Genomic DNA, 26,808 nt, shown 5'->3' with positions numbered 1-26,808 from the left:
AAAAAAAAAAGAGTTAATTTCTGGAAATGTATCTTTCATCCTACTGTACTTGACACAACTGCAGATAAGTTTAGTTTAAGTCAGTGGTGTACGAACTTGTTTTTGAGTGGGGAGGGGCAAACCAGACACCCCCCCCCCCCCTTCCAGGGCCGGGGGGCGGTGCCCTTGGTGTCCCTTGGGCGCCGCCGGCCAGTGTTTGCCCTGCCCAGCGGCGGCTGTTTCAGGGGGGGGGGGGGGGCAAAACACACGCCTTGCCCCCCCGTCTGAGAACTGGAGAGGAGGGGCGAGTGCTCCCCCCCCCCCCCCCCCCCCCCCCCCGGTTGGTACGTCCATGGTCTAAGCAGAGATTTGGCTCATCTATGACGTTGCTCATAATGCAAGAACACAGTTTTTCGCTCACAGTACTCCCCGACCTCCCGAAACCGTAATAAAGCGTTAGATATATCCGAAACGCCATGTTGTGTTCGTCCACTTCTGTGTTCCTGAGTCTCGAGTTTTATTACGATGTTTCGTTCATCATTTGTTACGCGAGGTGACCTTTCTTTCCTTGTTTCCTGCTTCTTTTAGGTGACCGACCGAGCTTCGTCGCCCGGTCTCAATAGGGGCTTCGCTTAAAACAAGACAAAAAAAGGAAAGGGACAACCAAAACATTTAACTTGAATATGGAGGAAGTGCACTTCACCCCGATGCCACAGTCGACGTACAGCGGAACCATCTCCACGGTACTCTGGATCACTTTTGGGGCGATGTCAACGATATTTACGCTCCTTCTGCTCTTCGACAGCGTGCGCCTGTTTCTGGTGCAGGCCCTCGACATGCTCCTTCACAGCGGAAAGGGCGTCTGCAGGTCCACGCAACTGATGGAAGGCAAGACGGTCATCGTCACCGGAGGAAGCTCAGGTAACCTTTCTTCACGATAAGAAGCTCCAAAGCCGCAGTCACGCTGCCCACACATCGTGCTAGACACACGCCCTTTGCTGCACACCTGATGAATCTGCGGGCCCTGCAATCGTATTTAAACGTCTAACTTTTTTTTTTTTTTTTTTTTGCGTTTTTTACGTTTTTTTGGGTTCGGGCAAGCCAGCGGGCACGGAGAGAATAACTAGATATCAGTGGCGTCAGATTTTCACCGGACGACGCAGAAACCTCCTCCACCGACGGGGGCGACCCGCGGTGCCGAAAGCGCGCGAAACGGGTTGCCCGAATCACAAGAGACGGGGAAACCGCAAAAAAGGTAGACGCGTAAAGGTACCATGAAACGATTTTGAAATCATATTTCATCCCTCGCACGTCGTAAAATGTGTGAAAAGAAACCCACCCCCCAAAAAATACTAGTAAAAAAAAAAAATTTTTTTTTTTTTTTTAAACCGGATTTTTTTACATTTTCTTTCCTTCAAAAACTCTCTGCCTTTTCACTGCGATGCTTCCGCGGAACCGCAACACGTCAGCCAAATCCACGTCGCCTATTGGGTGAGCGCCTACCTCACTAGCACCGCGATCATAAACAATAAATAGCCGGCGAATGTTTCCTAAAGGTTTTGTTAAATAATATTCAGATCCACATTTTGTAGCATAATTTGAGATGTGACGAAAATTACCGACGGAAGCCAGGAGCGCGCCGCGAGCCTCGAACGCGCGGCGCTGCTATTCGCCGAATTCAGTCATGTGAGGAGCTGGATAAACACGCCATACACGAAAGACGGCGCTACGGGGATGAACGCGCAACTCTGGCTCTGAAGGGGGAGCAGAGTTGCGCATTTGTTTTCCCCGCACCGCCACACCGCTATTCGCTGAGATCCATCACGTGAGGAACAAAGCGTCCACTAACGTGCAGGAAAGCCGCCTCTACGCCGGGTCGTTTCACGCGCCTCGGCGTATGTTCCCCTGCTTTCGCCACCTTTCATTTATTTCATTTACTTTCACCTTAAGGGCCCGGTTAGGGCATTACATAAGGGGGGGGGGGGGCAGTAAAACGAAGAATACGATAGCAGACGCAGTAGTAGAACAATAACAGTAACTATAAACAAGAACATGAGAAATTATACATAATGGGCTAGTAAATTATCGTAAAACACTGTTCCATCATAGCTGCTGACGATGGAGGATGGCAACTGGTTCTACTGTGTGATGGTATATGGGAGGAATGATTCGTTGAATGAGTTAATTTTAGCAGATCGAAATACGTTTTATTGCACAAGAGTTGTTTAGGCGGAAGAATATTTTATCGGGGGGTGAGAGCAGGGCGTTCTTTAGTTCTGGGCAATGATAATAAATTTTATGAAGAAGGCATAAACGGGAGAGTTTCCTTCGAATGAGTAAGGGTATATGCCCGAGTTGACTTTTTAGAGAAGAGACACTAGTGAAGTGGTCATACGATGATAAGATAAATCGGGCGGCTCGGTTTTGTACTGACTCCAGGTGATTGATTAGATAGACTTGATGAGGACTCCAGATTGCAGATGTATATTCTAATTTTGGCCTTACATAACTTTCATATGCCAACTTTCGGACTTGGGGAGGGGCGTCTCGCAGATTACGTCTCATGAATCCGAGGGTCTGGGAAGCCTCTGCAGAAATGGCTTTGATATGAGGTTTCCATGAGAGGTCAGGCGTTAGTCTAAGGCCAAGATATTTATACATTGAAATTGATTCGATCACGTCTTTGTCTAGGGTATAATGAAAGGGTAAATGAGTTTTCTTGCGGGTAAAATGGATTAGCTTACACTTAGATTTGTTAAGCGACATGAGCCATTTTCCGCATCAGTCGTTAATTTTTATGAGATCATTTTGAAGCAAAAGATTATCAGTGTCTGTTGAGACGGTGTTATAGATGACGCAGTCATCGGCGAAAAGTCGTATTTTGCAGGAGATGTCATGTGGGAGGTCGTTAATAAAAATAAGAAAAAGCAGCGGGCCAAGGACGGAACCCTGAGGTACACCTGAAGTGAGGTTTGTTAGCTTTGATTCATGCTCGTTAACAACCGTGTATTGAATACGAGACGCGAGAAAGCTGTTAATCCATGAATATGCAGGGGGATCTAAGTTGAGGGATGATAGTTTAGAAAGCACACGTTGATGGGGAACATGGTCAAATGCCTTCGAAAAGTCGAGAAAAATGGCGTCGGTTTGTATATGGCGTTCTAGGTTAGTCTGCAGTTCTCCGCTTTTTCTTTTTTCCATGCGCGGCGCCGCTATTTGCCGAATTCAGTCACATGACGAGCAAAGCATCCAGGCCGTGCAGGAAAGCCGGCGCTGTTGCGTTCGCAGAGCAGACTTTCGTTTTGTGGCTGCTCGAGTAGTGTTTACATCGTTGGTGATCGATCGCTCGGTCGCTATGCCGAAAGGCAGCAGTGCACCGAAGTGCCCGAATTACAGCTTCTGCAGTCCGGTGGTTAAAAACAAACAGTTGCAGTTTCACCGCTTGCCATTCGACGAACCACGTCGAAGCACTTGGTGCAGGCTCATCAGTTTGAGGGACGCCGAGTCTAAAGTCATTTGTGTATGCGCGGGACATTTGGACACCGAGCGTGATTACAGCCGCATTCCCAGTGTTCTCCGTGACGTCACGCCCGTGACGTCATCCCGTGACGTCACGGGCGTGACGGGATGACGTCACGGGATGACGTCATCCCGTGACATCCCGTGACGTCACGCCAATGAGAAGCGCGAGTATATTTGAATCTTGGTTTTGGCGTCATTTTCATTTGGAGATTTCACAATAACTATCTTGAATTTCGCGATGCTAAATAGCATATCGGAAAGAGGGGAAGATGGCGATTTCGAAAATACAGTTAGGTGGGGTTGCTCATAAAATCGCCGGAGTACCCCTTTAAAGGAGGAGCACTGACACCCCAAAGGTCGTAATTTTTTTGTTGTTGACTAAAATGATTTAACCTATAATCATAGACACGTAAAAAAAAAGAAAAAAAGAACACAACGCAAGAAAGCGCGCTTTTTATTTTTAACGATTTTCTCTTCCTCATTGCTTTTTTTGTGACCTAATATCGGATATGAAATTTAAAAGCTTTGAAAGATACATTTATATAATATTTAATAACACCATTCGTAAAACATGTTTTTTTTTTTACGCATTTGCGAACGCCTTACGCGTTCGTAATGCGTTCACAATTGCGTCTTTTGATATATCGGAATCCGGAAGGGGATGTCGTCTCCTGGCTTTTTATCCTACCTCGGAAAACATGACAGCGCTCGGGACATGTGGCATTGCGAGTGCTCGGAGAGTCGGCGAATCGGACAAAGTTCCCGGTGCCCGGCGACCTCCCAGACTTTGAAAAGGAATTTGTAAAACGGTCGAAACAGCTGGGTTTGGTGTCCGTGCACCGTAGTAGTTTCGGTTGTGACTCCTCCGGGGCAGCATTTCACGCAGCATTGGCGCGACGTCGCTCACAAAAATCCACTGCGCGTCCTCTTCAACCTCGCACCGTTAAAAAAAAAAAAAAAAAAAAGAGATCGATGTAAGGGCCGTAAAAGAATTTCAAACTCGAGAATGAAGCGTCGTCTGCTCACAGTGGTAGGCGGCACGCGCGGAAAGGCGCGATTTAGAGTAACTGTATATGCTACGCTACGCAAGCGTAGCATAACTGTATACAGTTAGATATGCTTGCATAGCATATATGCTATGCTACGCAAGCGTAGCATATAGAGTTACTCTAGGGGCGATTGATCGCCGGACGCGGGAGAACTCGACACTTCCGGTCGGGACGGCTCGAAGGTGGGAGAGAAACCCGACTCAATCTTTGACGTCACTGCATTGGCGGGGGTTGCGCGGGAACTTTAAATTCAGCTATTAAAAATTGTTTTGTTTTTTTGCTTTTACTTCACAAATACTGTTCCCAAGCTTCGAATTTTGAAGATAACGTCCAAGCATCGTTTTAAATCGTTTCGGACGATAATTTTTTTTTCCTTTCAGTGTCTTTTTAAAGTTGTTTGTGATTATAAATATCTGACCCGTCATTTGCTTGCGAAGAGCGGCATGATCACTCCGACTGTTTTGCGGAGGAGTGGGCGGTGGGCTTCATTGCAATAACTCAATGTTTGATATTACGAAAAAAAAACACACAAACAAAAACTTAAGAGTCAGAGTTTTGGTTATCTGAAGGAAGCTTTAAGAGACGTAAGAGCTGGTTCGCACGATTTTGCGTTTGCTTACGACCGAGTTCTTGTGAGCTCTTACGACGCGGAACACACTGGCGTGAGGCACTTGCGATTCCGGTATATTTTTTTTCGCATCATTTTTTTTTGCTTGGAAAACTTTTACAGTGTTACAAACCACCATTTCTCTTAGATGGTACGGACATTTTATCTCGCAAATATACTGCAGAATCTTTGCTCTAGTGAACCGCAGTTCCAGGGCCACCGAACGGGTGGCACCTCTGTGTTAACAGATGGCACCAGCGTGCCAGTATGTTCTCTCACATAAGATATCATAAGAGATCACAAGAACTCGGTCGTAAGCAAACGCAAGTGTGTGAACGGGCTTTTACGGGAAAGTAAAGGAACGCGCTTGAGTGCAATTGCAATTCAAACAAAATGTTGATACAAACAATTTTTCCAAGAACTGTGATTTTTGTGGTCTCAGGGAAAATTTAATGGAAAAATTGAGAGGTAATTCGTGCACGGAGCCGTACGCTTCTCTAGTACGTCCCTCCGCATGCAGCAGCAAGCTTACAACCTCGCAAAGAAAGGTAGTACGTGACTCATCAGGCGAAATTCGCAGACTCGGCGAAGCATATGACCTTTGTCGACTTACACTTTTCTTTGTCACAAAATGTCACGAAGTGAGTGGAATGATATTTCGTCTTATCGCTTCCACGAGAATTTCAATTTCAATTCACCAATTCACATACTTGCTGTAAAGGAACAGGTTCTTCATCCCATTTAATAAACATCAGCGAAGGATTTAAGGACTATTCAAGACGTTTCGCTGCTTAGTGTCCTGGACTGAAATACAATTAGTTTTAGTCTAATGGCGGAATGCCTAACTTTAGAAAAAACGATTACGTTTTTTCTAAAGTTTAAAGTTTAAACCTACGCAAACTCTAAAATTCAAATTTTAGAGTTTGCGTATATAGGTTTAAACGAGGTAGTGATTAGTTACTTTATAATCTTACTTCTGCAATTAGGTCACGATGTCAGCGTAAAACGTTAGGATTTTGTTTGTGACATCTAGTTCTCACGTTCGTTCTACAGGTATAGGCAAGGAGACGGCCAAGGAACTGGCCCGTCGTAAGGCACGCGTCATCATCGCCTGTCGGAACATCACCAAGGCGAAGGAAGCGGCCGAAGAGATACTCGACTGTACTCAGCAGAAAGTCGTAGTCAAGCACCTGGACCTGGCCTCGTTAAAATCGGTGCGGAAGTTCGCGAAGGACATTCTGCTCACGGAGCCCAGACTGGACGTGCTCATCAACAACGCTGGAATGGTGTACCGTGAGTGGCACTCATGGGGCCAAGAAGAAATAGATACACAGACGTAGTCTGAAATATATAGAAAAGCAAAACTACAGCTTACGTTTGCACTTGCGAGTATACAGGGTGCGACCGTAAGTGTCAACCCATTTGACGTACGCCTTGTAAAATTGGAACTCCAAACGTACGTACCTGAAATTGGGCATGCGAACGTAGTTTCGCAAGAAGTTTTATGTTAATTTTTTTAGAGCTCAAATTGGGGGTAATGAAATATTAGAAATCAAGCAAATTCGGAGGCTGTGAATTTTCTGTCCTCTATATGTTGTCTGCAAGCTGGTTTACGAGCTCGCTCCCGGGTGACTTACTGAACGCATAAATGCCGAAGAAGCAAAGTAGAGGCTGGCGATGAGCAAGGTGATGGCCATATTAACGAAAGATATAAACAATGACCATCTGCCCTGGAATCAAACTCACAACCCACTGAGCAGACGACGACGGTTTAGCGCATAGAAAATGCACGGCCGCTATTTTTCCTCTATTTTAAATACTGTAAACGACTAAATTTTCGCGAGGACCTAATTTTTGCGAATTTCCCGAATCGCCGACAATTCGCGAGAAATACGTCCCACGAACAATTCGGGCAAGATATGAACGCTACGGAAGCTACACTCGATTCGCGGAAATTAGAACCCGCGAAAAATTTCTAATTTTCAGCCTTGACCCGATTCGTGAAAATTTCAGCCCGCGAAAATTAAGTCGTGTACAGTATGTTACTGCCTCAGCCTTATACAACTTATTGAGAAACTACGTTCGCGTGCCCTATCTTAGGTATATGCGTTTGGAAATTGAATTTCGCAAGGCGTCTCAAATGTGTCGGTCATTACGGCCGCAGCTTGTGCGAACGGTACGCACTAAAAACAAGAAAAGGATCGCTTATGTCGATATTTCCATGTGTTCTTACTAAAATAAAAGGCGCACAAAAATTGTAAACGGATTTGTCGCATGTCCTTAGTAAACTAAACAATAATATCTGCACTTGAAAGCAAAAAAAAAAAAAAAAAAAGACAGAAAAAAAAAACGAAATCACGGTCTGCATGTTTGCTGTTTATCAATGCATTCGGTGCGTCAATAATTGATTTTTGTTTTAGCACTGATATGTTCATGAGGTTTCAATGACAAAAGAAGGGGTCATATTTTATCAGTAAGGCTGATAATCGCGGGAGTATGATACTGCTCGCTGTCTTCACTTTCTAATCTGATTAAATGTAAATAATAGCCTGGAGCGTCATATATTAGAAGCCCTGGACACAGATCCAGGTCAGTGAAACACCCATGCACCCGGAAGAGTGGATCCGTCAGAGGTCCGCTCCTCCGTACAGCACAGAAAGGCCATGTATACACGACTTTCTGATGCATACCAGGGAGATCGGGATTCGGGATCCATCTCCTCATGTATATAGATATCGCCTATGATCATAGACCTCCCTAACCTCCTGACCCTTGTTGGGAACGCGTGGTTGTCCGGGCACCTTGGGTACGGCAGGGAACCGAGCCAGGGCGGGAACTCATGAGGAAGCCGCAATCGCGAAGGACCAGGGAGCAGGAGGGGTGTTTCTTAAATAATATAACTCTTTATATATACATATGAACGGGTTACATCATCTCAAGAACACTTGAGAACACTGTCAAGAACACCAGAGAACACACAGCAGCAGCCGCTGGCTTCTACTTTTATAACGTCCCTTTTCCCCACATCTCTAGTAGGGAATCTCTATCGTTCATTGCTTGTAACGGCCAGGCACGCCATTTCCCTCTCCCTCGCACTGCCACACGCGACACACACACGGAAGGGCCAGACATCCTTGGCCGCGGTGTCGCCGGTCAATCTCGGCGGACAATGGTGCCATCGAAGTCGAGGAAGGCGGAAGACATCCATAATTGCACGCGTTCTGGCTTCCGTGTGTTAGGGGATAATCCCATGGGCGATCTAAGATGGGGAAATTGGGTAAAGCCCCCTCCCTTGTCGAGGACGTCCCAAGGCTGTCGGGTCGCCGTGCGACGAGGTCAGGCAGGAGTAGACAGGAGAGGGACCGGACGGCAAAGCCGGCTAGATGACACTGGCATGGGTCAACCCGATGATCCCTCGGAGAAGGTCACGTCGTCTCCGCAAACCAAGGTGCGTTGGCGACTCCAGGGCGCCTCTCGCTCTGTCTCCGGGCGCAGCTGTCCTTAGCCACCTGGCGACGATGCTCCAGGGTGTTCACCCGTGCCGCTCGGTTTGGAAGGACAAGGTCGTCTCCTGGGCCCCTTCGCAACACCCTATAGGCCCGTTCATACTCTTGCGACTGCTTGCGACCTCTTAAACCTGGGTTCCTTAAAACTTCTTAAGCGCCGTTCACACTCTTGCGACCGAGTAAGACGTAGAGAGACGAGACCGGTTTTTAATCCTTTTACGACTTCTTAGGACCGGGTGCGCAGCAGCGCGGAGCTGGTCCTAAGAGATCGCAAGAGGCTTAAAACCCGGTCTGGTCTCTCCCGGTCGTACTCGGTTGCAAGAGTGTGAACGGGCCTTTAAGGTCCGTTCACACTCTTGCAACCGAGTACGACTGAGAGAGACGAGACCGGTTTTTAAGCCTCTTGCGACTTCTTAGGACCGGATGCGGTGTAGCGGAGCTGGTCCTAAGAGATCGCAAGAGGCTTAAAAACCGGTCTGGTCTCTCTCGGTCGTAGTCGGTTGCAAGAGTGTGAACGGGCCTTTAAACCAGAGAACACACTGGCGCCATCTATTGGGAAGCAGTGTAAACTCGGCGGTCCGGCATATATTTTTTTTATTTCTCGCGCAATATCCTTTCTTTTTTGGCTCGAAAAACTTTTGTCAATGTTATAAACGAGCCTTTCTATGGGTATTACGCACATTTGACCTCGGAAATCCCGCAAAACCTTCGCTTTTGTGAAATGCAGTTCTAGGACACCGCATAGATGGCGCCACAATGTCAGTGTGTCCCCTCATTCTAGAAACATTTAAGAAGTTGTAAGGGATCTCGTCTCTCTCAGTCGTACTCGGTCGCAAGAGTGTGAACGGGCCTATCTCTGAAGGCCCGTTCACAGTCTTGCGACCTCTTAAACCTGGGTTCCTTAAAACTTCTTAAACCGGAGAACACATTGGCGCCATCTATTTGGAAGCAGTGTAAACTTGGCGGTCCGGCATATTTTTTTTATTTCTCGCGCATTATCCTTTCTTTCTTGGCTCGAAAAACTTTTGTCAATGCTATAAACGAGCCTTTCTATGGGTATTACGCACATTTGACCTCGGAAATCCCGCAAAACCTTCGCTCTTGTGAAATGCAGTTCCAGGGTCACCGCGTAGATGGCGCCACAGTGCCAGTCTGTTCCCTCATTCTAAAAACATTCAAGAAGTTTTAAGAGATCTCGTCTCTCTCAGTCGTACTCGGTCGCAAGACTGTGAACGGGCCTTCACTTCTCAAGAGTACAAATCCAAAGCGACTGAACCCCTTCATGATATAAACAAAAACTTTACTAGTGGATACATCTTACTCCGCGAAAATCCAATGTGGTCTTGGCGCCGACAGCTTTTGCGTAGACGGAACGACTAAACGCGCATCTTTGGGGTTTTCCCCTTTGCATTGGGAGGGCCATGGGTACCACCGTGTATCGTCGAGGTACTTGCTATCGTCGTGGCCAGGGTTGGAGACTGCGGAGGCAGCCGCCTCTGCTATCCTGGCGATCTCGGTACCTCGGCGTGTCGGCTGTTGCCCTCTCCCTCCGCGAAGCAGGGATATCGCGACAGCGTGGACCCATAGACAGCGCGACACGCGTGCGATTGCTTGGAAGCGGGAGGTCCCCACCACTATGGTGCCTGGAACACGTCTCCGACTGGTGTGTTTACCGCCGCCAAAAAAGTGGTCCCTCGATTTCCACCTGATGACGTCATAGAAAGTGTCATGCTGTCACCTGTTGCGACCCTGGTGTCGTCCCAACAGTTGTGGTACAAGTGGCAGACGCCTGTTCTGCTGCAGGTCGCTTTCCACCGTGACAGTTCACGGAAGCTAGAGCAGCCGGAAGTTGGGACGCCTAAAGGGACGCCGTGACGACAGCGACACTCGCGTTCGCTTGTGCTTTTCGCCAGCATTTCTACGGCCAACCGCCAGGATCGCGACAGGCAACAGCATGACACTCGCGTCATTTGTTGCCACATTGGGACTACTTTTGATGTATGGTCGGGATAGGACGCTAAACACACCAGTCGAAGACGCGATCCAGGCACCATACCGCCACTAGGGGAGTATTTGGCGCTTAGGCTCGCTGGCCAATTCAAATTAAAGTCACTGGATTTTTAAAGCAAATGAGCGAAGTAGGATTTATATTCTCCTCGCAAAGTATATTATATAAAGACATTATACTCTCTCTGTCTTTCTATATCTGCTCTTGATTAATGCGGCGTCCATCGCATGCAGGTATTTCTGAGACTGTACATAAAAAAACAAGAGCAAAAGAACAAACAGCAACAACGTCACCTTATTTGATCACTCATAAATTTTGAATTTGTACGTCTGGAAATGCTGCCTGTGTACCTTTCTTCCGGGCACCCTGAGTGCCAGTCGCATTGAATCGTAAAATGGGTTTAGCTTTAGTCTGGTGTCGAATGATTGTGGACAAAAATAATTTGACACTGAACAAAAGATTGTCGCGTGTTTCGACAATTTCCGCTTTGGAAGCAAAAGAAAAAATGAAAGCCGTTTACAATTCACTGTAACGCCGGTTGGAGCGCAGCTCTTGAGGAGGAGGATGGAAGCGTACTGAGGGATAGGTGACTCCTTGAGGTCACGTGACCTCATGGGAGGTCGGGTGACGTCCAGGGGGTCACGTGACCTCGGGGGAGGGGGGTCACGTGACATCAGGAGAATCACGTGACCTCAGGCGGTCACGTGACCTTAAAGGGGTGGTGCAACGATTTTCGGACTTCGGTCAAAGATTTGTGGAAGTTGCCCCCTGACACTTCTGAAGTAAAGAACAGAAAACCGATTTCGCCTGCGTGTCCTAGTTGTTGCGTAAAAAAAAAATAAAGATTGTCATTTCGGGCACCCCTCAACTCACTCCCAGCCTTCAGGGTCACACCTGGTCGCACTCCCAGTGACGTCATTCGGAGTGCCGTGTAGCTTCCCGTGTGCTATCTCGGAGGACGCTTCCCCTCCCTCTCTCTGCGTACATTAGCGGGCGCTATGCTGCAGCTTAGAGCCGAGCGAGGTCACGTAATCTTTCCGCCGTAGTTCCTTCGGCTGCCACTTGGGGCTGCAGGTGGGGAGAAAAGCTCGACTTTTGCTTTGCGATTATGCAGCGGAATCGCGACATTTTTAATGAAGGAGGTGTTTTCTCTATCCTCCGAGACACGATAAACAACGTAAAAATGACGAGATGCAAATTCTTTTAATCATAAAATCGTTGCACCGCCCCTTTAAGAGGTCATGTGACCTCAGGGGTCACGTGACCTGGGGGTCACGTGAACTTGACAATGACGATTTGATGCCGTCATGAGTGACGTCACTGATGACGTCATCAGTGATGATGACGATGACGATGCGGATGCCAATGACGCCATCAGTGATGATGACGATGACGATGCGGATGCCAATGACGTCATCAGTGACGTCACTGATGACTTCATCAGTGATGAGGACGATGCGGATGCCAATGACGTCATCAGTGACGCCACTGATGACGTCATCAGTGATGAGGACGATGCGGATGACGATGACGTCATCAGGTTGCATGCAACCTGGATTGCATGCAACAGGTTGCATACAAATCGTTGTATGCCAGTTGCATGCAACAGGTTGCATGCAACCTATTGCATGCAACTCACGAAGGAACCCGAGGTCCTCTCGAAGGAACCCGAGGTCCTCCCGAGGTAATACCGAAGAAACCCGATGTCCTCCCGAAGGGACCCGAGGTCCTCCCGAAGGACCTCGGGTTCCTTCGGGAGTCCTCGGGTCCCTTCGGAAAAATTTGCCCATAATGCACCGCGCGGTTACGCCGACGGCGACGGCGACGCCGCTCAAGTCGGAAACAGGCTTCTAAGAGTTGCGCTCTAAAAAACACTGATGACGTCATCAGTGATGATGACGATGACGATGCGGATGCCAGTGACGCCATCAGTGATGATGACGATGACGATGCGGATGCCAATAACGTCATCAGTGACGTCACTGATGACGTCATCAGTGATGAGGACGATGCGGATGACGATGACGTCATCAGGTTGCATGCAACAGGTTGCATACAAATCGTTGTATGCCAGTTGCATGCAACAGGCTGCATGCAACCTGCTGCATGCAACTCTCGAAGGAACCCGAGGTCCTCTCGAAGGAACCCGAGGTCCTCCCGAGGTCCTACCGAAGAAACCCGATGTCCTCCCGACGGGGACCCGAGGTCCTCCCGAAGGACCTCGGGTTCCTTCGGGAGTCCTCGGGTCCCTTCGGAAAAATTTACCCATAATGCACCGCGCGGTTACGCCGACGGCGGCGGCGACGCCGACGCCACTCAAGTCGGAAACGGGCTCCTAAGAGTTGCGCTCTAAAAAAAAAAAAGTCATTTGAATCCCGCGTTCGGAAAGGGTGCCCAGCGTATACGTTCGACAAGGAAGTCTGGTCACAAACACATGGGAAAGCGGACGATTGTACGTTTGGAATGTCTGCTGCGACACAGCGCCTCTTACATGATTGCGCGCAGTGGGAGGCTTTGTTTCCCCGTTCTCCTAAAAGTAGCTCGGACTATCGCGTGCATGATTGCCAATCTGTAACTGCGTTCTGCTTAACGGATCGTTATAGCACGACAATTGTTCCTGCTCTTGCCACAGAAGGAAAGAAGCTCCAACTGACGGAGGACGGCTACGAAGTGACCTTCCAGACCAACTACCTGGGTCCCTTCCTTCTCACGTTACTGCTCGTGGGTGAGTGAGCATTAGGGACCTTGAGTGAGCAAAGTGTGTTGCGCCACCGCCGGCGGCTGCCCAATACGTTGAGATTTCAACCAAGTCCACCTAGAAAACAAGGCATGAATTCTATTCCTCCGATCCCGCAGTGTTGTGCCAAATGCTCAACAAAAGTATTGAAGATACTAAATACCTACTTGGAGAATATATTTAGAGTAGTATTCAAGTTACTTTTGCTACGAGCTATTTTGAGTAGAGTACAAATACTTTGAATAAGTCATTGAATTTCATTCGAAGGTACTTGGGAAGTACGTTGGAAGTTAGTAATAAAAAAATAAAGAAGTACAAAAAAAGTGCTCTACTTGCGAAGACTTCGCTGGAGATCAGATTTTGTTGCGATATTTATGACGTTCAAGAAGCGACTTCGTGGCTGTAATCGGAGTTTACTTTGAAATAAAGGGATATGCAACAGAATAAGTGTCTAAAAGTTTTGGGTTCATATGTTGGAAGCATTGGAACGGGCGTGCTTTAGTTTGGTGGCAGGCTTGGCTCATGGCGCATTTCGCAATACAATCTTAACATGCCTCACCGCGATTCGGGGGACTGGACACATAGTCCGGTTTGGAATACCTCTAGCAGCCGAACTAGAGTTGTTCAGGCAGCCAGACGTGACGGTGAGTATGCACGAGTGAGCGACAGACGTGCTTGCTCAGGAGAAACATTGGCCCGAAGACGGCCGCCTCTGTCGCTGATCAACAAGTACTTTGTCTCTCCATTCAAGGGCGAGGAGGAGCGCCTGTAAATACAAACTGACGAAAATATTAAGAATGTCAACAGGAAAACACGAGTAACGCGAGAGAGTGTCCACAAAACCGTTTCCAATCACCATTCCCCTGCCCCCTTTCCGCGTCAACTGAAACCATTGGTGACGCATCGAGGTCAGTATTCCAAAAACAGAATTCACCAGTTTGTAAATAACTGGCCCCACCTGGCGAGAAACTGGGTTTGAGGATTCTGAGAACAATGTGCGCATTCGGAAGGAGATGAAAGAGACGCTTTTGAAGGAGTTTGGGAGCAGAAGTTAAGCCACAATAGGCACACAAGGGGCTTTGGGAAAGCTCATTCTAGATCACTGCAGCTCAATAAAGCCATTAGCACACTGCTAGCTCCAAGCGTAATCTTTAATTCAAAAACAACATGAGATAAAAAAAAATGCGAAAGAGGGTACATAAAGGCGGACGCACTTGGGATTGTCCATTTGGTCTTTTGTTGGCATTTGGAGACTACGTTTTGGTCGTGCCTTGTTTCGTGCTGTATTCGTTCGCTTAGCTCCAAGTTTAAAATCGATATAGCTTTGCTCTCAAGTCTGACGCTTTCTAATTCCGTAGATAGTTCCGGCGACAATTTTTTTCCAAGGTTGAAAAATTTATTTGACATAGTGTACAAGATAGGACGAAAAGTAATCAGGAATGAGCATACAAATACTCTAGACGAAATGTTTTTGCAAGATACCAAGATGCTGTAAAAAGTATTTGAAATACAGTATCTTGAGTAGTATTTAATATAGGCCCAAGTCTGCTCTGACGTCATCACTATAGTCACTGACGCCATGAGAACTGCAAAACCTCTCTTTCGGATATCCTGCCTCCAGCACACGCTTGGTGCCTTCCAGGAGATCCCGATGCTTTGTGGAAGGCAGAAAACTTGCGTTGGAGATGGGGCAACTGAAGGATATCCCTGACGTTTTCATAACTTTATCAGTGAATAATCACGTCGGTTAGCTCGCGTTTGAATTGCTGTTGAGGTCACGTGGCGTCAATTTTTCAGCTGCCCGCTAAATTTAGCGGGGAAACTGAATTGCTGTTGAGGTCACATGGCATCAATTTTCCCACTAAATTTAGCGGGGAATTTAATTACTGTGGACGTCACGCGACGTCAACTTTCCCGCTAAGTTTAGCGGGGAATTGAATTGCTATTGAGGCGACGTGACGTCAATTTTCCCGTTAAATATAGCGGAGAAACTGAATTTGTTCATAGGTGACGTGAGTCCAAGTCAACGTTACTAAAACACTCAGTTGGGAAACTCGCCGTCGAAATCTGGGCCGCTGGCGTCCACCGAGACCGAGCTAAATGCGACAACAGCGCCACTCTTTATCGTTTGTCTGTACTGTGGTCACCTTGAGCTTTTTTAAAGCCTGTTTTTGCGTAAAAACAAACGGAAAAGACTTTTTTTGTATGAAATTTATTAGAGTTTAGAACCAAATGATGGGCGCGTGATGTTTTTATCATCTTTAGTTCGCAAGGCTTTGCGGAACAATTAATATTGTTTTCATACACTATGCCTCAGCGGGCCTTTCAGGTAGCACGTCCTGACCTAGGTGCATTTTAACGTCTGTAGTTGAACGCGGCGCGTCCGCCGGGGAGACGGGGGTGGCACCCCTGTAACCTCTACCGCTCTATCTGTTCTTATAGCCATAATTGAAGTCACGTGCAGTTCTTCCAGAGGCCGCTGCGGGAGAAATGGTGGCGTTGTGTTCGTCATTAGCTCGGTGCTCGGAGACAGATTGGGGCCACTTTTTCAAAGCTGTCCCTATGGGAGTTTCCCAACTGAGTGTTTTAGTAACGTTGGTCCAAGTCATGCGACGTCTTTTTCCCCCTAAATTAAGCGGGGAATCGAATTAGTGTTGAGGTCACATGACGTCAATTTTCCAGCTAAATTTAGCGGTTACATCGACGGCACCGCCGCGAAACCCGGAAACGGGCGCCTAAGAGCTTAAAAGGTTACAAGGCGCGAACAAAACAGGACGAAAAAAGGCACGCGTACAACACGGACAGGCGCCTGTCCGTGTCGTACGTGTGTCTTTTCGTCCTGCTTTGTTCGCGCCTTTTAATTACTTAATCGATATGTGCCAACTAGCCCCAACCAAAGTTTTATTGCTTATGAGCTGCGGTCTAAAACATGGACATAAAACTTCTCGCGAAGTGACGTTCGTCTGCCCGATTTTAGGTATGTTCGTTTGGAAATCGAATCTTGCAAGGCGAGCCGAATGCAAGGCACCCTATAAACAAGTCATTCTGCTAATAGCTCATGCAATGGAAGCAACTTTCGTCACTAAAGGCTTGCGTTTCCGGATGTTAATGTGCAATATTGGAAACTATAACCTCGTGGCTTTAATGCCCTTTCCTATTTCTCATTTCGACCGCCAGGCTGTGTCAGTTTTCGTTGCACGGATAGGATATATCTCCCCGATCAGAGCACAATCAGTTTTGATGCAGTCGATCGTAAGCAGTCGCAACCGTGTGAACCAGCCTTCACTCTGTGTGTGTTTCTTCTTCAGAGTTGCTGAAGGAGAACGCGCCCAGTCGCGTGGTTAACCTGACTTCGCTGATGCACCATGTGGGCGCCACGGACCGCATGGAAGACAGGATCCGGGGGAACACTCCGTGGACCAGTCCGGCGGCTACGTACAGTCACACACAGATGGCCGTGCTCATGGCCACCTTCGAACTCGCCAGGAGGCTCAGGATTCACGGTAGGATCAAATCACGTAATGCTACCGCATGATATGGTCACACGCTTCCCATCATTGGCGTACATAGCAAAGTAACTATTGCTTCTCAAGAATTCCCCGTGACACGGTTGAAGATGTAAAATCTACTTGGCACAGTTGGCGTTGGGCTCAGTTTCTGGGGGTCGTTCGCAATGGACCGTTTGACGCAACTCTCGTGTCCAATAGGCGCTCAGAGTACGTGCCCAAATAATGGCGAACCCGGGTAATTGGCGCTGCAGCTACTATGGTGCGTTGCAACTCAAGAAGGTGGGGCGAGGGAAAGGAAGGCCAAGGAGGAGGAAGCAGACGGAACTCTGGAGAGAGGAAGAGATTTTCCTCTCTCCTCTACAGCGTTTCGTCTGCTTCGTTCTCCCCAGCCTTCCTTTCCCTCGCCCTACCTTCTTGAGCTGTATTTCACTATATAGACGGCGCGCATTTTCGAAAAAGGTAAATTCTGCTCTTTCTAATTGCGTTATCACTATTTTTTCTAAATTACGTGTTCTCTCTTGTTTCAACTAAAATCCGAGTCACACATATTGTGACAGGTTTTCGTGGCGTTTGTTCTGTCACAATTTTATTCGGAAATCCAACCCCTTAGACGTGCACATTTTATGTTAAAACGAAGATGAACGCACATGTGCGCATATGTGCATTGCGCGTCGCTCCTCCGCAATCGAATGAGTTGGCGAATGACGCTTGGAACTGAATACCCCTGCCTCAGTCTTAGCTTCAACACTGCAAAGAGAGCGCTGTCGGTTTCCCCGGTACTGTGAAGGCTATGCGGAGAGCAAGTCGTCTGCTTCTTGTGCAGGGGCTGTGGTGACGTCGGAACGACTCAAGTTCTTTATTGGTTTTGATTAAAAGGATAATGGGTAGACTGCCATACGAGATGCCTTGAGGTCTACCCACTATTTTCTTCAATCAGCCAATAAGAGCATGGCGTTCTCACATCATCGCAACCCCTGTGCAAGGAGCAGACGAACTTTCCCCCTCGTATAGGAATGACGTAGTGCGCTATGCAGAGCGGAAGTTCATTCTGCTTCTTGAGCAGGGGTTGTGGTGACGTCAGAATTCCGAGCTCTGATTGGCTCCGATGGAAAGGATGGTGGTAGGCATATAGGCAGATAACACTGAGGTCCGTCCACTATCCTTCCATCAGATTCAGTCAGAGCTCGGCGTTCTGACGTTAGTGCAACCCCTGCGCAAGAAACAGACGAACTTGCGCTACCCATTCGATCCGAACCGTTATACTCGTCTGCCCCTACGAATGAGCCAAGGTCATGGACGGAAATTACTATACCGGTGCCGTGCCTTGCAGCATCATTCGTGCGACGAGATAGTGCTTGATCTACACTACGCATACTGCGCTTCACTTTACGTACACGACCGCAGTCAAGCCTACAATCCGATGGAGCTAATCTTGCGCCAAAAGTGTACCGTCACGGCGCTTATTGTCTTTGCGCGTTTGCCATGTCACAGGCTAAGCCAATCACGCGGAAAATGAAATCCGACTGTATTTTACGCTATCACGTATTCGTGTGTCACAGCGACAGCATAGCTCGGGGCTGGCGTAATTCGCTATCATTATGGCGTCGTTGCCTTTTTCTGCGCGACCTCCCTGACCAGGAATCTGAAGATATTCACATCATTTTCGCTTCCACTTTCGATTCCGCTCCCGTGTCTGATCCGCACTCCGTCTACAGCAGCCTCCGTTACGAGCTTCCTGAGGTCCATAGCTATATGGCGTGGAAGTTCGTTTCATCGGATGGTCGTGCATGTGCATGCGCCGGCACCTGCAGCGTCTCTTTCGTACGCCCGGGATCCACCACGCGGTGGTTGCTTTTCGTCGTGCTTTGTACGCGGGTGCGCACCCGATGTTCACTTGACGCCGAAACCTTATCGAAGGTAGAATGTTCAATGAACTCTGTCCCGTCGATAGCTCAGCTGGTAGAGGCGGGAAAAACGATAGCTGTCATCCATCGGTCGCTGGTTCGATACGGCTCGACGGATTTCCAATATAAACTCAGCTGCAGCGGCGAGTGCACCTGGGACGCCGGGGAGGCCCAGGTCAACACCTTCTAGATAACAAGGCTGAATGAGATGGCGTCATCAGAGAAGGCCAACGCTGGGCACAGACTGAACACACTGATTGCGTCAACATTCGGTCTAAACTTGACTCGAAGCAGCGTTGACGCAGCACTTTCCAATCTTTGTCCAGTGTTGGCCTTATTCGATGACGCCATCTCATTGAGCACTGCGGATTTGTTATCTATAGAAGGTGATGCCCAGGTGCGATTGCAGGGAGTGATCATGCGGTAAATGACGTAGCTGATGGCGTCACTGGTAGTTTTCGCGAAGGACGACCATGCAATTCCCCGGCAGGGTTCCCACTAACAGCTGACGCTATAAACAGCGCAGGATCGCGGTGCATTCGACGTGTCTAATCGGTTTCGGAGGTGACAGCGAGCACACAAAGGAGATGAGCGCCGTGACGGTGCACTTTTGATGCTGCGTCATTTGCTCCATCGGATGGTGGCATCGGCTTCGGACGGAGTAAAAAAGACACACACGATTGACAAGCAAGTCGGCGATGGCCCACAGGCACTGTGCGCGCGCAGGATTCGCGTTAAGTGGCACTGTGCCAACGAGGTAGCACTGCGCATACGCGCCGCGTCGACGGCAGCGCCACCGCATCTGCGTGACGTCAGAGCAAGTCGCAGGATTGAGTTTTATGCGTCACCAACAGAGGGCCAGCGCGGGAGCAGACGTAGGACGTGAGTGCTAGGTGAGCGGTCGGCTGGAACTCGCCTTCCATCAGTCAGGGCGCGAGTGTCAGCCGAACGATGGCAGCACTCGCGTACAAGATATGACCCGCACTGGCCGTCGGTTGGTGACGTATAAATATTCAGCTCTACGGCCGTCTATCTATGGACCTTTTTCGTGTACGCTCGTCCCCAGCCACCTAATAGGCGTATCTGATATGGACAACAAAAAATAATAAAACGTTTCAACCCTGAAATAGAAAAAAAAAAAAAAAACAGAGGGGAGGCAAAACGAGAATGTGTGAAGGTTACGTTATCCTGAGGGCCTTCTATTGGCGTGGCGACGGCAAAACAGTGTTTTCCCCCATGCTGGAAGTGACCACAATTCAAGATGGCGGCGCCCTTGTGAAGAATGTTTATAGTCATCGACAGCTCAAAGGCCGATCTACGAATTTGTCTTCTGCTGGGAAGAAAATCCGGTTCCCAAGTTTGTTTCTCTCCGTTCCCTCTCGCGCTATTCTTTTTCCACAGCAAACGGTACCTCCCACGGATGTCTAAAAAGTACTACAATTAAATCGCTGTAAAAATTATATAGAACATACTTTGAATGTTATAGACATCAAACTGATTACAGTTCTTTGTGGTTGGTTGAACGTTACTTTTTGAGGTAGAACATTTAAGACGAGAAAAGACACACTTCTGCCGACGCTTTTGTGTGTAGTGGCAGGACTATTGATTCATAAAAACACCCCCCCCCAAAAAAAAAAAAAAACACAGGTTAGAAACACGATTAATTGCGTTTTACAATCTTTCAAAAAGGGAGGTGTCTATAACCTACAGCACTTTAGTCCGCTGGGGCTTTTTACGATTGCCTTATGATTGCTTCTCGACAGGTATTCAGGTAAATGCTGTCCATCCCGGCACCGTGAAGACGGCCATGGTCGGTCGAGCATCAGGCATGAGTGGACTCTTGTTCAGCCTGAGCTACTGGCTGTTCGGAAAGGTTTGTTTCCTTTCAAACATCTTCTCCCTACAAAACTCAATCTGATATAGCCACAGAAAGTTACAGAAACTCAGCTGAGCTGGCGATGTCTCAACATCACGAAGACCCGAGACCGAGACAATAAATAGGATAAACGCACAAGGCTTCCAAATGTGTGTTTTGCTGTTTGAGCTTGTGCGTCTTCAATCTCGGGATTGGCCGATCACAGACACCAGTACTTTACGCCGAATATCGTCGCGTCATTGGGAGTTTTATGTACGCACTACCAAAGGTTGATTCACACCTTGGTTGTCTGGGCTTGAGTGAATCAAAGTTAACTGTTGGGCTAGCTGGATAAACATCATAAAAACCAAATAAGACACAAAAAAGAAAAGAAGCACAAGACGAAGATACGAACATGACAAGTGCTAGAGTGTGTTGCGTTGTCTTTTACGTTGATACGGTGTATTTTCATAAAAAAATTGAAGTGATCCGCCGTCTTGCTTGATTGTAGTAATCTAAGACGTTGCGTGCTCTTTTCTACCTAACGCTGGCGCCATTCAGCGGGTAGCCCTGGAACTGCGTATATGTAAGCTGGAAGTTTCGCACTATTTGCTTCATCTAGAAGAAATGGTCGCTTATAACACTCTCAGAATGATCTCAAGTCCACGGTGGAAAAAATTTTCGTAAAAGATTATAAGAATAAATACGCTCGTTGTAAGGGTTTTGCGCCTTCCAAATAAATGGCGCTCCAGTATACCATTGTGTTTCGTTCCATTTCATTTAATTACCTCAAAGGGCCCGAGGGCATTGCATAAAATATGGGAAAAAATCTTTCATCCTTTCCACTCTGGTGAAAGAAGACCAGCGAAGCTGTACTATGCTGGGAAAAAAGTAATGGCCGGCCGCAAGTGGGCAAGCCAGAGTGGAAAGGCTGAAAAGGTTGCCACCATCGCTCATAGATGGCGGTAGCTGTCCGGAATGTTGGCTAGGTGGCGTAAGCTACCGCCCGATCCAAAGGGCTCAGCCGGATTCATCCATCCATCCATCCATCGTTGTGTCGACATTTATTTGCTGGCGGACACGATCCTATTGAAACTAGCCCTTAACAGCTCCGCTGTAAAAACTTCGAATACAAAGCACAAAGAATTGAGACCGGTTTTATAAAGTCTTAAACAAACATCAAGCAGAAAGAATGCAATGGCTACATACCTCTTCAGGGATTAAAGTTAAAATAAGTTGAATAATTCATCGCAATCACTTTTCAATTGATTAAAATCAGAACTGTTTACCACCCTGTCGGGTAGGTCCTTCCAGTCCTTAATAGACAAGTTTAGAGGAGACTCGGAGTACTGCTTCGTGCGATGTTTAATGTTAAAAGCGCTAAAAACGACGGACGAGTAGGAGAGACACACACCTACTCTCTTACTCGTCTGTCGTTTTTAGAGCTTTTAACCCTAAACATGTTCAACCAACTAGCCCAAATCCAAACCCTTCTGCAATACCTTTCTTCTACGTGGGCCTCTTTTAACTGTTCACCGTGTTATCAAGCGCTTTGTGGTGTGTGTCTCTCCTACTCGTCCGCCAGATGCCCGTCGTTGGCTTGGCACGTAAAACCCCCCCTCTTTTACTCGTCCGTCGTTTTTAGCGCTTTTAACCCTAAACATGTTCAACCAACTAGCCCAAATCCAAACCCTTCTGAGTGCTTCGTTCGACATGAGGGCAACCTGATTTTGTGCTGGTGAACGTGCCTGGAAAAAAATCAGTGAGGAGGAAGTGAAAGCTGACTATTAAGAAGTTGATTATGGTCGTACACTTGGTGAAGAAGAATCAAACGTGATATTTTGCGTCTGTTGCATAAAGATGCGTGGCCAGGTTTTGACTTTAGTGCTGTCGCACTAGACGCAAAAAAATAATCCCTAAAAACAAAACGAACAGCTTGGTTTTGGACAGATTCAACTTTATTATTCAAGTAATCTTGCCGGGAACTCCGAATTAGGTCAGCGTATTCTACCGCCGAACGTTGGGGGACTTAAGAGCTAACAAGCGAACCTCAGAAGGTCCGAAATATTTTTTTTTCTCTCAAATAACTTATGGTACAATATGCTTTGCTAACGACACAATGAATATATGCAGATTCCAATCCAAATTTTCTGCTAGTATGGCACCGATATATTTATGATTGCCTACTTTTTCGAAATTGAAACCGTTTATTTCGTAATCAGAGTTAATGGTTGTTCCCTTCGTAGAAAATGTCAGAAATTCATTGTCTTGGAAATATGAATGCTCATTTCTCAATTCTTGCACCATGTAATTAAAACATTAAGGTCACGCTGCAAGTTGAAGCTTGGTAATTGTGCGCCTATAAATTACGCAGTCATCTGTAAAAAGTCAGAGTTTTGAACAAATAAGTGTTAAAAGGGAAGGCAACGCGTTCGAGCAACTCAAACATAAAAATGTGCGAACCAGCCTTTAAGCTCTTTTGTTAAATTGAGTCTCGATGACGTCCCAAATTTGTGAGTCCACAATTCTCTATATTTTACATTTTGTTTTCATACCAATTAATTTTGTCAGCTTACCTCGTACCGGCATCGTATATCGACTTTGCTTCGGCAAAGTTGACCGACGTGGCTTTGACTGTGCCAAGTCATTCTTCTGAAACAGCCCTTGGAAGATGTCTCAGTGGTGTAAATGTGCCTTTTAGAAACTTTGGATGTGTTTACCCACGGGACTTGTTTGCACCAAACGAGATTCAAATGAAGTTGGACATGATGTTTCTGAGCTAACAAGAAGTTGAATAGGATTATTTCTTAAACGGACCACAGCCAACTTGCTTCGGACGTACAAGCATTGTCTCGTGTGTCTGTTTAAACAGCGGGAAGTTATGGACAACCCCACTGGGAGTCTGGAGTCTCCGCTATAGATAAGAAATGTAGCCAGCGCAGTACCACTGCTAGCCTATTTAACGTGCATCAGGCAGAACTGATACGCGACCGCACGCATGCACGACACTCATTTCCGTGGAAACAAGCAGGTGTGGGGTATGAACCCAGGGTCCCTGCGTTCTGCATCGCGAGGTTTTGCTACAAGGTGCTCCGTGCTGCGGTGCGCTAACACACTCGGTCACCGATCTCCCAAAAGAGCTAAGGAAAATACCATTTTCCGAGGAGGCAGTGAAAAATATTGGCATCAATAGACCGATCTCACAGCTAGTTTGAGTACGCCACCGCTGCCGACACGCATCGTGGGAGCTGTAGTCTTTCTGCACGCGCGACAACCCTGCTGGAGGTTTGCGCAAGCGGACACGAGGCAGCATGAGCTGTCGCGTGAACTGGCGTCTGCCTCCTACCAACTACAGTTATGGCGGCGTCACGCATGCGTGGAACGCTTGGTGAAATCGGTACATTGGATAGCGCAGTGAGAAGAGTGGCACGCTGAGGGCACGTGACGTTCACGCGCTCCTATACTAGCCTTAGCAATGTGTTCTTTCCACTGATCTCTATTTTAGTTGGCTAAATTGCGGATCGGGAGCCCGTTGGTGTCGCCACCGGCGGCCATTGCTTGACACCAGGCAATACACGCAAGTCTATGGGAGAAACGCATAAAAGTAAGAATATTGAAGCGTGTACGCTGTGCTCGGTGGCGAGTATTTTATGGTGCGCTGCGATCTTTATGTCGGGTGTTTGGAGATCGAATCGGTATTTGTCAAACGTTCGGTCGCCGAATAAAAAAATCAAACGTACCGGAGCACTACGGCTGAGCTGGCAAGCTTGCTCTCGTAGTGGAGTAAACAAAGGAACTTGCCGTCAATGAGACCATCCTCGGGGAAGCCCAGACGTTGATGAATGACAAAGACATTCCATCTCGACAACGGCTTTCCGAGAGTGAGCGAATTCCGCGTAGCAAAGCCTACAAGCTTGTCGTCTGCTAAACCCAACTCAACGAAACCGCCACCGACTCCGCAGTAACTCTAGGTAACTCGCCTCATTAAGCTGCACTACAGCGGAGTCACTCTCGACCACAAAATATTTATTTATAAGAACTTTGAGGGCTGTCAGTTTTAATGTTTGTACGCAAGCTATTTGACGGGCTTATTAAAAATCATCCAAAAAGTTTCAGTGCCGATTACAGCTTGAAAACGGGGGAAAATGGCACTTTTTCTCGTTTTTCCAATAGAGTCCTATGCATTGGCTGGTGTCAATCAATGGCCACCGGTGGCGACACTCGACCCCAGCCGCCGAGGCCGCGGTCCGCGATCCAGCCTACTACAATAGAGATCAGTGGTTCTTTCAGTCAGTTTTAGGTAAAAGCTTCCTACAGCTTCTTTCAAACAACCCAACAAACGTCTCGTCCCGACCCTGAATGATTGTTCTTGACTTTGACACAGGTATTATACCATTCTCTCTTTGGAAGATGTAACTGTTGCAGAAATGAGTCCTTTATATAGCGTGTAGTATGTGTTACCTTCAAGTAAAGACGTTCGCAGTTGCCTGTAAATCATGCTTGCGGCAACTTTTTCCGGCAATCTGTTATAAAGCAGAAACGGCGTGCTTGTGTATTTTAGTTCGACAGGAGGCTAAAAAAACTCCTAAAATGTACCGTCAAATGACAAGACGGTACCAATGCCTGATACTTTAGAAACATGAATAACAAAAAGTTGTAGCTTTTTCTGAAAACTGACGAACCACGAGCGAAAGGGCCGTCGGCGCCAACACATCCATCGTGCCATTACATCCATCAAGCAACTACGTCTAATTCAATGCCATTACATACGTCGTGCCCATACAACCATAGTGACAGCACATCCACCGTGCCATTACATCCATCATGCCGTTACATCTATCATGCCATTACATCCACCGTGGCATCACATCCACCGAGCAACTTCGTCCAAAGGCGTGTCATTACATCCATCGCGCCATTACATCCATCGTGCCATCAGATCCATTGTGTCATCATATGCATTGTGCAGCTTCATCCAAAAACGTGCCATTACATCCACCAATCACGCAGGTTTATTTCTTTGTTTAGCTATGCGGTTTAATAGGTCACATTATTTTGAACAGTTATACGCTAAATTGAATGCACTAAAGTAAGTAAAAGGACCCGCTGTGTGTCATGCACTTTCTGCGGCCCTCGGCGTCTCTAAAGTCGAGCACCGATCGTCAACATAATAACCCTGGAGCTAGAGGACAAAAAGAGACGGACAGACCGTGTCTTTTCGTCCCTTTTAGTCCCCAGGCTCCAGGTTTACTATGTCTATCCTTACCCAGCTCGCCTGCCTACTTGCTTTAACGCATCGTCGGCTCATTGTTGGTTGTTTCCACACTGGTCATACCATTTTTTTCACCCTCAAAATGATCTAAATATTAACATCCTTATAGAATTAGGACGGTACACTAATAACACCTTTTATTTCCATTGAGAGAAAACAAATCTGAATGTCTTATAAAATTTTATTGTGATACACTAACGTTCTGGGGCTTACCGTTTGTTTCCTGTGGTTCCCGAACCAATGCGAAGAGCAAGTCTTGCCACGAGTGGTGTGGTTGTGCGAAGAGCGACTGCGATGGGGAGAGAGCGAGAGCGCGGCGGCGATGAGGCGGCGAGTCAGAATGCCGAGCGATCAAGCCATTTTTTTTTTTTTTTTTTTTTTGCGCACGGACGCTATTAGATTTTACCGAGAAGAAATACTACCAGCTATTGCATAAAAAAAAATCCTGTCTCTTTAATTATTCTTTTTAATTGACAAACTTCGAAATAAAGCGCCCGGACGTGCTTAGAGAAGGTGCGGACCCATATCTTTGGTTTTCTGAAACTGTAGGGCTCGAAAACCATCTGCTTGGAATTTTCATGCCGACTTCCGATCCTTGCTCATTTCAGACAGCCAAAGAAGGAGCACAGACGTCTATCTACGCGGCGGTTGACACAACGCTGCTCCGACAGACCGGCTACTACCTGGCAGACTGCCGGAAAGGCTGGCCCAGTTGGAGAGCTCGCAACGACGAGCGGAACCGGAAGCTGTTCGAGATGTCCGTCAAACTCGTTCACCTAGAACCCTCCGAGTTGGGCAGAATTTTCGAAAGGATTTGTTACTACAGTGCTGCCAGATCGAAGGAAATACTGCAGGGATAG

The 26,808-nt window shown here is 47.4% G+C and overlaps 1 protein-coding gene across 1 annotated transcript; it reads left to right on the top strand.

Moving 5' to 3' along the window:
• The first annotated feature begins 662 nt into the window (after positions 1-662).
• LOC8031144 (retinol dehydrogenase 11-like) lies at positions 663-26,808 on the top strand. The gene is made up of 6 exons (XM_040205988.3): positions 663-900; positions 6,211-6,450; positions 13,304-13,396; positions 16,717-16,911; positions 20,585-20,694; positions 26,557-26,808. Exons 1-6 carry the CDS (start codon positions 663-665, stop codon positions 26,806-26,808), a joined length of 1,128 nt encoding a protein of 375 aa, XP_040061922.2.

This window comes from Ixodes scapularis, unplaced genomic scaffold (genome assembly GCF_016920785.2).
Source record: "Ixodes scapularis isolate PalLabHiFi unplaced genomic scaffold, ASM1692078v2 PGA_scaffold5__190_contigs__length_132052651, whole genome shotgun sequence".
NCBI lineage: Eukaryota > Metazoa > Arthropoda > Arachnida > Ixodida > Ixodidae > Ixodes > Ixodes scapularis.
Note: the sequence above shows the minus strand (reverse complement) of the source record. Positions and strands in the feature narration are given on the sequence as shown.

What these genes read in the sequence shown, in the direction of transcription:
- LOC8031144 (XM_040205988.3), top strand. Translation starts at nt 663, where the DNA reads ATGGAGGAAGTGCACTTCACCCCGATGCCACAGTCGACGTACAGCGGA. An exon ending in CAGGAGGCTCAGGATTCACG is followed by an intron (nt 16,912 to 20,584) that starts GTAGGATCAAAT and finishes GCTTCTCGACAG; the next exon opens with GTATTCAGGTAAATGCTGTC. An exon ending in GCTACTGGCTGTTCGGAAAG is followed by an intron (nt 20,695 to 26,556) that starts GTTTGTTTCCTT and finishes TGCTCATTTCAG; the next exon opens with ACAGCCAAAGAAGGAGCACA.